Here is a 13,668-nt window from a genome sequence, read left to right as displayed (position 1 = left end):
GACAAGCCATTTCTGCACCATGTGATCTTAGCCTTAACTGACTGATCCAGGAGTAGGTCCTTTGCCTAAACTGTACCACTAGCATTTTCTCTCCAAGTGATTTGCAATTTTTTTTTTTTTTTAATGACCGCATCTGTGGCACATGGAAGTTCCCTGGCCAGGGATTGAATCTAAGCCACAGCTGCAGCAATGCTGGATCCTTTTATTTTACTTTCAAAACTTATTTTATTTTTTGCTTTTTATTTTTTTATTTTTATTTTTATTTTTATTTTTTTTTTTGTCTTTTTGCTATTTCTTTGGGCCGCTCCCGCGGCATGGGGAGGTTCCCAGGCTAGGGGTCCAATCGGAGCTGTAGCCATTGGCCTATGCCAGAGCCACAGCAACGTGGGATCCGAGCCGCGTCTGCAACCTACACCACAGCTCACGGCAACGCCGGATCCTTAACCCAATGATCGAGGACAGAGATTGAATCTGCATCTTCATGAATACTAGTCATATTCATTTCCACTAAGCCAGGATGATGGGAACTCCAGCAATGCTGGATCCTTTTAACCCACTGTGCTGGCTAGGGATGGAACCCATACCTCTGCAGTGACCCAAGTCGCTGCAGCGGGATTCTTAACCCACTACACCATGGCGAGAATCCTGAGATTTGCAAGTCTGAAGTGAGACACAGGCTGAGAAAAATTAGAGCTGAATCAGGCTAATGGCGAGGCTTTAATAAAGCTGCACTGTACAACACAGGAGCCGCTAGCCACACGTGGTTATTTGAATTTAATTAAAATGAAAAATTCAGGGTCTCAGTTGCACTAGCTACATGTCCTGTGTTCAATATCATTTGTTGCTAATGGCTACCATGTTGGATAAAGCAGATATAGAACATTTTCATCATCACAGCAATTTCTATTGGATAGCACTGCTTTAGAGAGAAAGTCTGATCTGTCATGGTTCCAGTACTTCCCAAGAATTGGTTGTTGAAACCATTCCTTCGATTCTGTGGGATACGCCACAGTTTATACAATCAATTCCTTCTTCTCTTGCTAAAGTTAATTAGATTTGATTTTACTATCTGCTACCAAAAGGACTTCAGTTATTATAAATCTGGCACTATAACTATGAAACACTAAATCTGATGGGGGAAGTCTCAGGCTTTTTTTTTTTTTTTTTTTTTTTTAACTTTACTTGAACTTTCACATGGTTGATGATCCCTTCCTAGGCTCTTCCTTCCTGAGTTTTCATGCTTTCCTACACCACGTTCTTGGTTCCCTTCCATCCCTCTCACCTCGTAAGAATTGGTATTCTCCACTAAACCCTTGTTCATCAGTATATATTAAAGAGAGGCGACCTTTAAAAAGTGCAGGGCAGGCTGATGGAGAGACATGGTTAGGTTATGTAGTCTACATTGACAGCCCTCCCTTTGGGCTTCTGAACCACAAGTCTAATTGTTCACTAGATGGTTCTACCTGGAAGTCCACAAGCACCACAAAATGGATAGGCTTTAAACTCAACTACTCCTTGATCAAAACCTAGACTAGATAGTTCTGACCTCCTCATCTCCCAGATAGAGAAAAGGGGCTCTGTGGACACTGGTATCCCAAAATTTATCATTGCACTGGGCTTTAAGAATCTATAAATCTGGGAGTTCCCGTCGTGGCGCAGTGGTTAACGAATCCGACTAGGAACCATGAGGTTGCGGGTTCGGTCTCCGCCCTTGCTCAGTGGGTTAACGATCCGGCGTTGCCGTGGGCTGTGGTGTAGGTCGCAGACGCGGCTCGGATCCAGTGTTGCTGTGGCCCTGGTGTAGGCCGGTGGCTACAGCTCTGATTAGACCCCTAGCCGGGGAACCTCAATATGCCGCGGGAGCGGCCCAAGAAATAGCAACAACAACAACAACAACAAAGACAAAAAAAAAAAAAAAAAAAAAGAATCTATAAATCTCATTTGAATAGGGACAGAAGTGCTTCCTCTCTTTATATCTAGCAATGTGTTTGATATATGATAGGCACAATTTCTATTTTAGCAAACTGTAGGCATTCCCATACAATTTTAAAGAATAAAAGTTCAGAACAGTCAACTCCAGAATTACACCAATACCCTTAGGTCTGATGGCTATACAGCAAAGTAGCCACAGCCCCCTAGAAAAGGAAGCACAGCAAATTGTGGGAATAAGCTAGGATTTCTTAGTTCTTGAATTTTTCTGCTCAAGACTTTGTGCTAATTCTAGCAAGATTTATGTAGGATGCTTGTGGCTTTGAGTGGACACGTACCACCTTAGTTCTGTAAGCTTTGACATAAACGACGCTGAGAGGTCAGTATTGCAGCTGCTGCTCCTCCCACACAGAGACACAGGGATAGTTGTGATTTATGATGGTGTGGAAAGTCCTCCTTCCCTGTACCCTTTGCTTGCCAGGATAAACCAATCTGATAATTCTCCATTTGAGAGGGCTGGACGTAGCCAGCAGAACATACCCAGCCTAGCCAAAGGTAAGCCAAAATGCCTTCAAACACAGGGCAAGTGACTTCAGCGAGTGAAGAGGCGGAGGGCGGCTAGGGAAACGGAGAGTATGCCTCCGCCTAAGGCATACAAATTGAAGCTACAGAAAAATGCTATTCCAGGCTAAAGAATTGCCTGTCCCTGCCCTCTGTTTCCAGTCTGTAGGCAGAAACCCGGACAGAGGCGAAAACAGTGTAGTAAATAAACCGCTAGGACTGCAGCACGGACACGCTTTCCTCCGTGCTTTAAGCTGCCCACCTGATCCGTGGAGGCTAGTTTATTCTCCGGTCTATAGAGGTCTCCACTACGGTTATGACATCCTGTGATTTACATATTAGTCGTTTATTAAACGGTTTCCTGAAAAACGCGGTGCATCGCCTGGGCTACTCCAAGGCGTGTGTCCGGGAATCCACGGGGAGGTGAACACGAAAGACCTGCCGAAGTGGAGGAGACAGTGAGAGGGAGAATCGTTGGCAGATCGGAGGAGGCGGAGACGAGGAGACGGCGTGGCGGCTCCGGATCGCTGAAAAGAGGCGGGCGGGAACCCTGGGAGACCCAGTGGAGAGGGGGGTGGAGCATCTGGAGCCTCCCTCCCTGCGCGCCCGCGGGGTCGGAGCAGGCGCACTGGCAGTGCTCGCTCTCGTCCTCCTCCCCGCCCTCCGCCGTCGCCAGGGCGCAGGCTACTGTCGGAGCGGGTGGCTGGGTTCGCGGCCCTCTCCCTCCCTCCTCTCCGCCGCGTTACCCTCTTCGCAGTCAGCCTCGCCGCGCTTTTCCAGCCCTGGCCTGGCCAGGCCCTGGCGGAGGTAAGTGCCCGCAGATTCCTACCCTTCGCGGCCCCAGCCTTCTCGGACTTCTCTGTCGGGCTCACACCCTTGTGTCTTGCACGTCCGCGACCTTCCCAGCCCCCTCGTCCTTTCCCACTGCCGGGTCCCCCAGCTCCTCTGGCGTTGTCCCCCCGCCCCGCCGCAGCATCCTCAGCCTGGCGGAGGCTCCGAGAGGCCCAGGTCGCCCTCCGGCTGGCTAAGGACGCTAAGGACGAAGCCCTGTTTGGGCCAGACCTCGGCCCCGGACCGCGGTCCTCCAGCTCCTGCCCTGTCCCCGGTGGGCACCGCGGTGGCACCGCGCCGGGTAAAGGGCGGCGCGGGCCCCCTCAGGGCCGGGTAGGAAACTCCGAGAAGTCTCCTGGGGAGGATTTGTACGAAGTAGTCGTGGGGAAACTCTTCTGTTTGCCCTTAGTGCGGCGTAAATTGACTCTGAGGAATGGACGCGGTTTCTTAGACTCGTCTGCGGTGGATACCACACAACGACTTGGATGATTCTCTTGAAATTGCTTTCTCCTGTGTGTGTGTGTGTGTGTGTTTAATTACTCCAGTGAATTTATCACGTCTGTAGTTGTATAATGACCATCACAATCCAATTTCACAGGATTTCCATCCCACAATCCAAGCACATCCCCCTACCCCCATCTCCTGTGTGTTTTAAATAAATGTAATTGGGGGATAGACTTCATCTGTTTTCTCCTCACACGTTTTATGAGTGTGATCCAACTTATTTTTAGATCTCTTCCTTCCATTAACTAATTTGACTTGTTTCAAGTATTGATCCATACGTATCATTAGTGTTTGGAGTGTCAGTTAAGTACGTCGTACAAATGACCTTTGCTATGTAACAGGAGATGATTTTTAGAGTTAAAGATAGAAGGCTATCCACCGTCAAATTCTGTAGGGCTCTATCTCCGCATCTTGAAATGCGATTAGCTGTCTTTTTATCCTTTACGTTTTTTCTTTTTGGCTCGCCTGCAGCACGTGGACGTTCCCAGGGCAGGGATCTAACCCGAGCCAGAGCTGCGAGCGACCTGAGCCCCTGCAATGACAAATCCTGGTTCCTTACCCCACTAAGACACCAGGGAGCTCCCATATGGAGTATTTTAAAGCAAATCCCTGGTATATTTAATTATATACTGAATGTCCCATATCTAGGAGGACTTGTTTTTTTTTTTTTCTTCCGCTTTTTAGGGCCGCACCGGCGTCATATGTAGGTTCCCAGGCTAGGGGTCGAATCAGAGCTGTAGCCACTGGCCTACACCACAGCAGCATAGGATTAGAGCCGCGACTGCAACCTGCACCACAGCTCATGGCAACTCTGGATCCTTAACCCGCTGAATGAAGCCAGGGATCAAACTCGTAACTTCATGGTTCCTAGTCGTATTCGTTTCCACTGCACCACACGGGAACTCCTCCCATATCTAAAAAGGCTCTTTAAAAAAAAAATTCTTTGGAGTTCCCGTCGTGGCGCAGTGGTTAACGAATCCGACTAGGAACCATGAGGTTTCGGGTTTGATCCCTGGCCTTGCTCAGTGGGTTGGGGATCCGGTGTTGCCTTGAGCTGTAGTGTAGGTTGCAGACGTGGCTCGGATCCCGAGTTGCTGTGGTTCTGGTGTAGGCTGGAGTCTACAGCTCCGATTAGACCCCTAGCCTGGGAACCTCCATATGCCTTGGGAAACGGCCCAAGAAAAGGCAAAAAGACAAAAAAAAAAAAAAAAAAAAAAAAAGGTAATAATAATCCCCTGACGTTATCTAATATCCAGTCATGATCAGTTTTCTCAAATTGCCTTTTTAAAATCTGAAATAGTTTTAAGTTTACATTATGTCAGTTGTCACAATAACATTCTTTTTTTTCCCCAGGGCGGCACCTGAGGCATATGGAAATTCCCAGGCTAGGGGTCCAATTGGAGCTGTAGCTGCCAGCCTATGCCACAGTGACAGCAACGCCGAATCCTTAACCCACTGATTGAGGTCAGGTCAGGAAATCAAACCCGAGTCCTCATGGATACTAGTCAGGTTCGTTACTGCTGAGCCACAACAGGAACTCTGTTACAATAATATTCTTTACATCAAGTTTTCTTTTCTGGTACAGACTAAAGTTAAGGATATAAAGTTAAGAATATTATGCTGCACTTATATTGTTAGTCTGCTTTAACTTGGAACAGCTCTTGAACTTTGTTTCCTTTCTTTTTTTCCCTTTTTTGGCCACCCCACAGCAGACGGAGTTCCCAGACCACGAATCAGATCTGAGCCAGAATTGCAACCTACGCAGCAGTTGCATCGGCAATACTGGATCCTTTAACCTGCTGTGCCAAGCCGGGGATCAAACCTGTGTCCTTCAGACTGCAGAGACGCTGTTGATCCTGTTGCGCCACAGTGAGAACTCCAAGCTTTGTTTCTGATGACATTGACACTTGTAAAAAGTAGTCGTCTCTTATTTTATATTATTTTCCTCTCTGGATTAGTTTCTTTATGAATAGGCCTCGGTTTGCATTTTTTGATTGAAATTTTGTATAAGTAACGTTCTCTTCTTTTTCAAGTGTCACAACTAGAGGAGCATGTTTGCCCCTTGTAGGTTAAGATAGTATCTCTTATCTCCACTATTGTTAGTATTTTTTCCTTTGAAAATTATTAAGTAACATGTGGGAAGGTATCTCTGGATTGGGTAGGTATATTGTTCCTCATCATCATCTTCTTTCTCCTTCTGCCTGATTTAGCATCTGTTGATGTTTTTTTCCTGAATCAGTTTTTACTGTGATAATTGAAAAATGTTGATCATCCACATCTACTGCCATAGAAGTGTGGTCTCATTTTTTTCTGCTTTATTTAATAGACTAACCTGTTGTTCATCTCATTTATTTTTAATTTTTTTTAATCTTTTTGCCTTTTCTAGGGCCGCTCCCGCGGCATATGGAGGTTCCAAGGCTAGGGATCTAATTCAGAGCTTTAGGGTTAGGGTTAGGGTTAGCTGTAGGCTACCGGCCTGCGCCAGAGCCACAGCAACGCGGGATCCGAGCCGCGTCTGCAACCTCCACCACAGCTCACGGCAACCCCGGATCCTTAACCCACTGAGCAAGGGCAGGGATCGAACACACAACCTCATGGTTCCTAGTCGGATTCGTTAACCACTGTGCCACGACGGGAACTCCATCATCTCATTTAATTTGATGCTCAGAGCATCCCAAATTTGGCTCTTCAGTTTCATTCCTCTTTTTTTTGGACATGCCCCCCATCATATGTTTATTTTCCTTACTTTGGAACAAAAAGGTGGTCCAGATGCATCTGGTTCCTCTCCTACCCCATCCCTGAAGTCAGCTGTTTTTTTCCTAGGAGCTCTGGTTCCTCTTATTGAAGAATGGTATTCTTTAATTTTTAAATTTATTTTGGCTGTGCCTGCAGCATGTGGAAGTTCCTGGGCCAGGGCTCAAATCTGAGCCACAGCTGCTATCTATGCCACAGCTGTGGCAATTCTGGATCCTTAACCCCCTGCACTGGTCCAAGGATCAAACTTGAGCTGCCACAGAGACAACACTGGACCCTTAACCTGCTGCACCACAGCAGGAACTCCTTGCTTTGTGTTTTACAGCACTTCATGACTTCTGACTTAATTTGTCATTGATATCTTAACAAGCATGGAGATAAGATTAGAAGTTTTGACTTCAACAAGTATCAAGCAGAAAAAACCCTGGCCACGAGTCTCCTGGTTGGGACAGGTAGGTTTTTCTTTAGTCATACAACATCAATTGTAATATGTGTTAAATGTGTACTTTGTGTCTAAGATTGATGAATGTTCTATGACATTAAAATAAAATGATCTGTAGAACAATCACCTTCCCACTGAACAGAGTTTTGTATATTTGGTGGTAAGAGGCTGGCAGAGATGGGGAGGGGGCATCAGTCTCTCTGTGGTCTAATCAAAGTTGTCACTACTTTCATTACTCTTTCATTATTTTCTCCATCACTTTATCTTCTGGGACATAATATCTTTACCCTGTAAATCCCAGTTTTTGAGATTGTCCAGCCAGAAAGCCTCTCTGCAGTTGAGGCTGAGCATGCCTTTCACTCTGAAAACTACAGGGTCTTTTATTTATTTATTTTTTTGTCTCTTGGGGGCTGTACTCATGGCATATGGCAGTTCCCGGGCTAGGAGTCGAATCAGAGTTACAGCTGCTGGCCTATGCCAAAGCCACAGCAGCGCCAGATCCGAGCTACATTTGCAACCTACACCACAGCTTGTGGCAACGCCGGATCCTTAACCCACCGAGCAAGGCCACAGATTGAACCCACATCCTCATGGGTATAGTTGGGTTCGTTACTGCTGAGCCCCAATGGGAGCTCCTACAGGGTCTTTTTTTTTTAATTTATTCTTAATTCTTTTTAAATAATTTTTATTTTTTCCATTATAGCTGATTTACATTGTTCTGTCAATTTTCTGCTGCACAGCAAGGTGACCCAGTCACACATACATATATACATTCTTTTTTTCTCACATTATCATGCTCCATCACACATGACCAGATATAGTTCCTGGTGCTGTACAGCAGGATCCCATTGCTAATCCATTTCAAAGGCTATAGTTTGCATCTGTTAACCCCAAATTCCCGGTCCCTCCTACTCCTTCCCCCTCCCTCTTGGCAACCACAAGTCTGTTCTCCATGTCCTTGATTTTCATTTTTGTGGAAAGTTTCATTTGTGCCCTATATTAGATTCCAAATATAAGTGATAAATCATATGGTATTTGTCTTTCTCTTTCTGACTTCACTCAGTATGAGAGTCTGTAGTTTCATCCTTGTTATAGCAAATGGCATTATTTTGTTCTTTTTTATAGCTGAGTAGTATTCCATTGTGTACATATACCACATCTTCTTAATCCAGTCGTCTGTCATTTGGACATTTAGGTTGTTTCCATGTCTTGGCTATTGTGAACAGTGCCGCCATGATCATGTGGGTGCCTGTGTCTTTTTCAAGGAAAATTTTGTCCGGGTATATGCCCAAGAGTGGGATTTCTGGGTCATGTGGTAGCTCTATGTATAGTTTTCTGGGATACCTCCACACTGTTGTCCATAGTGGTTGTACCAATTTACATTCCCACCAACAGTGCAGGAGGGTTCCCTTTTCTCCATATCCTCTCCAGTATTCGTTTTTTGTGGACATATTAATGATGGCCATTCTAACTGGTGTGAGGTGGTACCTCATAGTAGTTTTGATTTGCATTTCTCTAATAATCAGTGATGTTGAGCATTTTTTCATGTGCTTTTTGGCCATCTGTATATCTTCTTTGCAGAAATGTCTATTCAGGTCTTTTGCCCATTTTCCAATTGGATTGTTGGTTTTTTTGTTGTTGAGTTGTGTAAGTTGCTTGTATATTCTAGAAATTAAGCCCTTGTCAGTTGCATCATTTGAAGCTATTTTCTCCCATTCTGTAAGTTGTCTTTTTGTTTTCTTTTTGGTTTCCTTTGCTGTGCAAAAGCTTGTCAGTTTGATTAGGTCCCATTGGTTTATTTTTGCTCTCATTTCTGTTGCCTTGGGAGGCTGACCTGAAAAAACATTTGTAAGGTTGATGTCAGAGAGTGTTTTGCATATGTTCTCTTCTAGGAGTTTGATATGTCTTGTCTTATATTTAAGTCTTTAAGCCATTTTCAGGTTATTTTTGTGCATGGTGTGAAGGTGTGTGTTCCAGTTTCATTGATTTACATGCAGCTATCCCGTTTTCCCAGCACCACTTGCTGAAAAGACTGTTTTTTCCCATTTTATGTTCTTGGCTCCTTTGTTGAAGATTAATTGGCCATAGGTGTCTGGGTTTATTTCTGGGTTCTCTATTCTGTTCCATTGGTCTGTATGTCTGTTACGGTACCAGTACCACACTGTCTTGATTCCTGTGGCTTTCTAATATTGCCTGGAATCTGGGGGAGTTATGCCTCCTGCTTGGTTTTTGTTCTTAGGATTTCTTTGGCAATTCTAGGTCTTTTGTGGTTCCATATAAATTTTTGGATTATTTTGTTCTAGTTCTGTGAAAAATGTTATGGGTAATTTGATAGGGATTGCATTGAATCTGTAGATTGCTTTGGGTAGTATGGCCATTTTTACAGTATCAATTTTTCCAACCCAGAAGCATTGAATTTCTTCGTATCCTCTTTAATTTCCTTGATTAATGTTTTATAGCTCTCAGCACATTAATCTTTCACCTCCTTGGTCAGATGTATTCCCAGGTATTTGATTTTTTGGAGTGAAATTTTAAAAGGTACTGTATTTTTGTATTCTTTTTCTAGTGTTTCATTGTTAGTATACGGAAATGTGACTGATTTCTGAATGTTAATCTTATATCCTGCTACTTTGCTGAATTCATTGATCAGTTTGAGTAGTTTTGGGGTTGGGTCTCTGGTTTTCTATATATAGTATCATGTCATCTGCATACAGTGACAATTTTACCTCTTCTCTTCCAATTTGGATACCTTTTCTTTCTTTTGTTTGTCTGATTGCTGTGGCTAGGACTTCCAATACTATGTTGAATAACAGTGGTGAGAATGGGCATCCTTATCTCGTTCCAGATTTTAATGGGAAGGCTTTCAGCTTTTCTCCATTGAGTATAATATTTGCTGTGGGTTTGTCATAAGTGGCTTTTATTATGTTAAGGTATGTTCCCTCTATACCCACCTTGGTTAGAGTTTTTATCATGAATGAATGTTGGACTTTGTCAAAAGCTGTTTCTGCATCTGTTGAGATGATCTTGTGGTTTTTGAGTTTTCTTTTGTTAATGTGGTGTATGACGTTGATTGATTTGCATATGTTGAACCATCCTTGTGAACCTGGGATGAATCCCACCTGGTTTTGGTGTATGATCTTTTTTTTATATGTTATTGGATTCGGTTGGCTAAAATTTTGTCGAGAATTTTTGCGTCTATATTCATCGGAGATACTGGCCTATAGTTTTCTTTTTTCATGGTATCTTTGTCTGGTTTTGGTACTAGGGTGATGGTGGCTTCATAGAATGTCTTTGAGAGTGTTGCTTCTTCTTCAGCCTTTTGGAAAACATTAAGGAGGATGGGTATAAGTTCCTCTTTTTATGTTTGGCAGAATTCACCTGTGAAGCCATCTGGTCCTGGATTTTTATTTATAGGGAGTATTTTTATGACATTCATTTTCATTTCTAGTGATCGGCTGTTCAGTTGGTCTGTTTCTTCTTCATTCAGTTTTGGCATGCTGTAAGTTTCTAGAAAGTTGTCCGTTCCTTCTAGGTTGTCAAATTTGTTGGCATACAATTGTTCATAGTATTCTGTTATGGTTTTTGTATTTCTGCAATATCTATTGTGATTTCTCCTTTTTCACTATTTTGTTTATTTGGGTTTTTTCCTCTCCTCTTCTTGGTGAGTCTGGCCAAAGATTTGTCAATTTTGCTTACTTTTTCAAAGAACCAGCTCTCGGTCAGGGTCTTTTTGATGTATTTGGTGAGTTTCACATCCTGGTAAATCTTGGAACTCTCACACAGGTGAGCAAGCAGTCTCATGTCCAAGTGGAAGGTTTCCAGCAAGATGAGAGCATTATCCCAATGTTTTCTAAAATTAAAGTCGAAAACAGAAATGAGAAGTCATATCTTTTTTAATCTAAGTAATTAAAAACCTGCCCATGCTACTGTTCAGATAGATGAGATTAAACACCAGTTTGGGCTAGCAGATTTGGAAGATATTACAGTGATTTAAATTTCAACGAAGTCACAGTGCAACCATTAGGTCATCTACCCCAAGAATTCTAGTAAGAGGTACTTTAAGATAGAATGAAAAATCTTCAGGTTACATAACCTTACGATGTGTAGTTATTAATGTACAATCTTTCTTAAATATCACTTCGGGAGTTCCCTAGTGGCTCAGTGGGTTAAGGATCCCACATGGTCCCTGCTGTGGCTCTAGTTATGCTGTGGCTTGGGTTTGATCCTTGACCCGGGAACTTCTGCATGCTGAGGGTGTGGCCAAAAAGAAATGTCTTTTTTTTTTTCTTTCCCCTTTCTGGGATACTTTATCTAGATGAGAGGTTGAATTACCTTCTGGCATCTCTTAAATCTCTCACTTATTTCTTCTCTTAGGAAAATGAAGCTGTTTTTCTCTTGGATGATAAATTCATAAATGAAATTAATTTGCTATCAGGAAGGACAAAGAAGAAAATTCCGAGTCTTCAGCCTTTGTTGAAGGATGTTATAGTCCTAACAACATCCAGTAATGGTTAAGTAGTATTGATATTTTTAAAAGGCTAGATTAACTTAAAAAATAATTTGGGGTTACTTTTAAGGGAAATGTTGGATTATAAGTATTGATTTCCTTTTTGGAAACAGATGCCTGGCTGGCTGGGATACTCACTACAGGAGAGCTTTTCCTTTGGAACAAAGATCGAGATTGTTTGAAAACTATACAAGCAACTGAGAAGCCCAAGGAAATGATTAAAGCTGCAGTAGGTGGGAGTTTTTTATTTGTTTAAATTGATTTAATTTGAAATATAGGAGGAAAAGAGGATGAAACATTTTCCTATTATTATCATCTTAAAAATATATCTGTGGTTTTTTGTATATATATATTATATGCACATATATGTATTTCCTTATATATGTAAGTTTTTTTTGGTGTTTTTGTTTTGTTTTGCTTTTTAGGGCCATACTCATGGCATATGGTGGTTCCCCAGGCTACGGGTCAAATCAGAACTACAACTGCTTGCCTACACCACAGCCACAGTGACAAAGCATCCAAGCTGCATCTGTGACCTACACCACAGCTCATGGCAATACCAGATCCTTGATCCACTGAGTGAGGCCAAGGATTGAACCCGAAACCTCATGGTTCCTAGTTGGATTCCTTTCTGCTGAGCCATGACGGGAACTCCCTTAGTGTTTGTTTTAGGGCCACACTCGTGGCATATGGAAGTTCCCAGGATAGGGGTCAAATCGGAGCTCCAGCTCCTGGCCTATACCACAACCACAGTAACACCTGATCCAAGTTGCATCTGCAACCTATGCGTCAGCTCACTGCAGTGCCTGATCCTTAACCCACTGAGCAAGGCCAGGGATACTAGTTGGGTTTGTTACCACTGAACCACAAAGGGGAATCCAGATTCCTTATTGTCTGAATAGACAAAATTTGTGCTTTTTTGGGGAAAGTCAGACATCAGAGGTTTAATACTTTCTTTTTCCTTTTTCTTTTCTTTTTTTTTAGCAAGCTCTTTGAGACTGTATTTGTATATATCGGACAATGGAAAAAGAGTTCTGCTTATAACTCCTTTCGGATGCATATTTCTCTGGGAGCACTTAGATTTCAAGAATATCTTATCTTCTAAAAGTCCTTTATTGGTGGGCCAGTGGTCCCAGATTAAACCTGAAGAAGCAGTTCATTTGCCTTCCACTGAAGACAAAGAAGCTGTAGTACATGGTGTTTTTATAAAAAATGAGGTAAGCTCTAAGACAGGGTGTTACAGATGTTGAGATCTCAGACTCAGATAAGACACTATCTGGGAAGCTGTTGAACAGGGTGTGTAGTGGGATAGCTGTATATCTCCAGTCATCATTGATTGTTACCATAATTGTGAGGTTAACATGGAAAAGATATTTTTATATTTCTTGGTCACATTTTAAAGGTTGTTTATTAAAAATGGTTTGGGAGTTCCTTTGTGGTGCAGTAGGTTAAGAATTCAACGTCACTGCAGTGGCCTGGATTGCTGCTGTGGTATGGGTTTGATTCCTGACTTGGAATTTATGCATACAGTGAGTATGGCCAAAAAATTAAAAATAATTGGGGAGTTCGCTTCATGGCTCAGTGATAGAGAACCTGCCTAGTATCCATGAGGATGCGGGTTTGACCCCTGGCCTCATTCACTGGGTTAAGGGTACAGCATTACTGTGAGCTGTGGTGTAGGCTGGCAGCTGTAGCTCTGATTCGACCCCTCGCCTGGGAACTTCCATATGCTGCAGGTGTGGCCTTAAAAAGACAAAAAAAAAAAAAAAAAAAAAAAAAAATTGTTTGAACTTAGAGCTTCCTTTGTCTTTCTCTAGTTTTACTTTTCCCTAGTTTTATTTTATTTTTTATTTTTTATTTTTTTGGCTTTTTTTAAATTTTTTTGGCTTTTTTGGCTTTTTGCTATTTCTTTGTGCCGCTCCCACGGCATATGGAGGTTCCCCGGCTAGGGGTTGAATCAGAGCTGTAGCCGACGGCCTACGCCAGAGCCACAGCAACACCAGATCCAAGCTGCGTCTGCGACCTACACCACAGCTCACAGCAACGCCGGATCCTTAACCCACTGAGCAAGGGCAGGGACTGAACCCGCAACCTCATGGTTCCTAGTCGGATTCGTTAACCCCTGCGCCATGACGGGAAC

General features: G+C 43.0%; 1 protein-coding gene across 27 annotated transcripts in view; it reads left to right on the top strand.

Moving 5' to 3' along the window:
* Window positions 1-3,130: 3,130 nt before the first annotated feature.
* Window positions 3,131-13,668, top strand: part of CPLANE1 (ciliogenesis and planar polarity effector complex subunit 1) — a 120,045-nt gene continuing 109,507 nt past the window's right edge. For 26 of the 27 annotated variants that reach the window (XR_014831183.1, XR_014831182.1, XM_085002109.1 and 23 more), the window contains exons 1-6: window positions 3,131-3,297; window positions 5,535-5,694; window positions 6,905-7,031; window positions 11,396-11,531; window positions 11,642-11,761; window positions 12,513-12,745. Coding sequence is in view for 25 of the 27 variants with exons in the window: in XM_085002109.1 (XP_084858235.1) it covers window positions 6,951-7,031; window positions 11,396-11,531; window positions 11,642-11,761; window positions 12,513-12,745 (570 nt within the window). In the remaining 2 variants the exon portion in view is untranslated. Of the gene's footprint in view, window positions 3,298-5,534; window positions 5,742-6,904; window positions 7,032-11,395; window positions 11,532-11,641; window positions 11,762-12,512; window positions 12,746-13,668 lie in introns of all 27 variants that reach the window. The other variant, XM_085002086.1, reaches the window with a different exon arrangement.

This window comes from Sus scrofa, chromosome 16, assembly GCF_054392235.1.
Source record: "Sus scrofa isolate SSC_HxYL_T2T_F1_AM1 chromosome 16, Sscrofa_HxYL_maternal_Yorkshire_Landrace_v2.0, whole genome shotgun sequence".
In the NCBI taxonomy this organism is placed as follows: domain Eukaryota; kingdom Metazoa; phylum Chordata; class Mammalia; order Artiodactyla; family Suidae; genus Sus; species Sus scrofa.
This window is presented reverse-complemented; position numbering and strand designations above follow the sequence as displayed.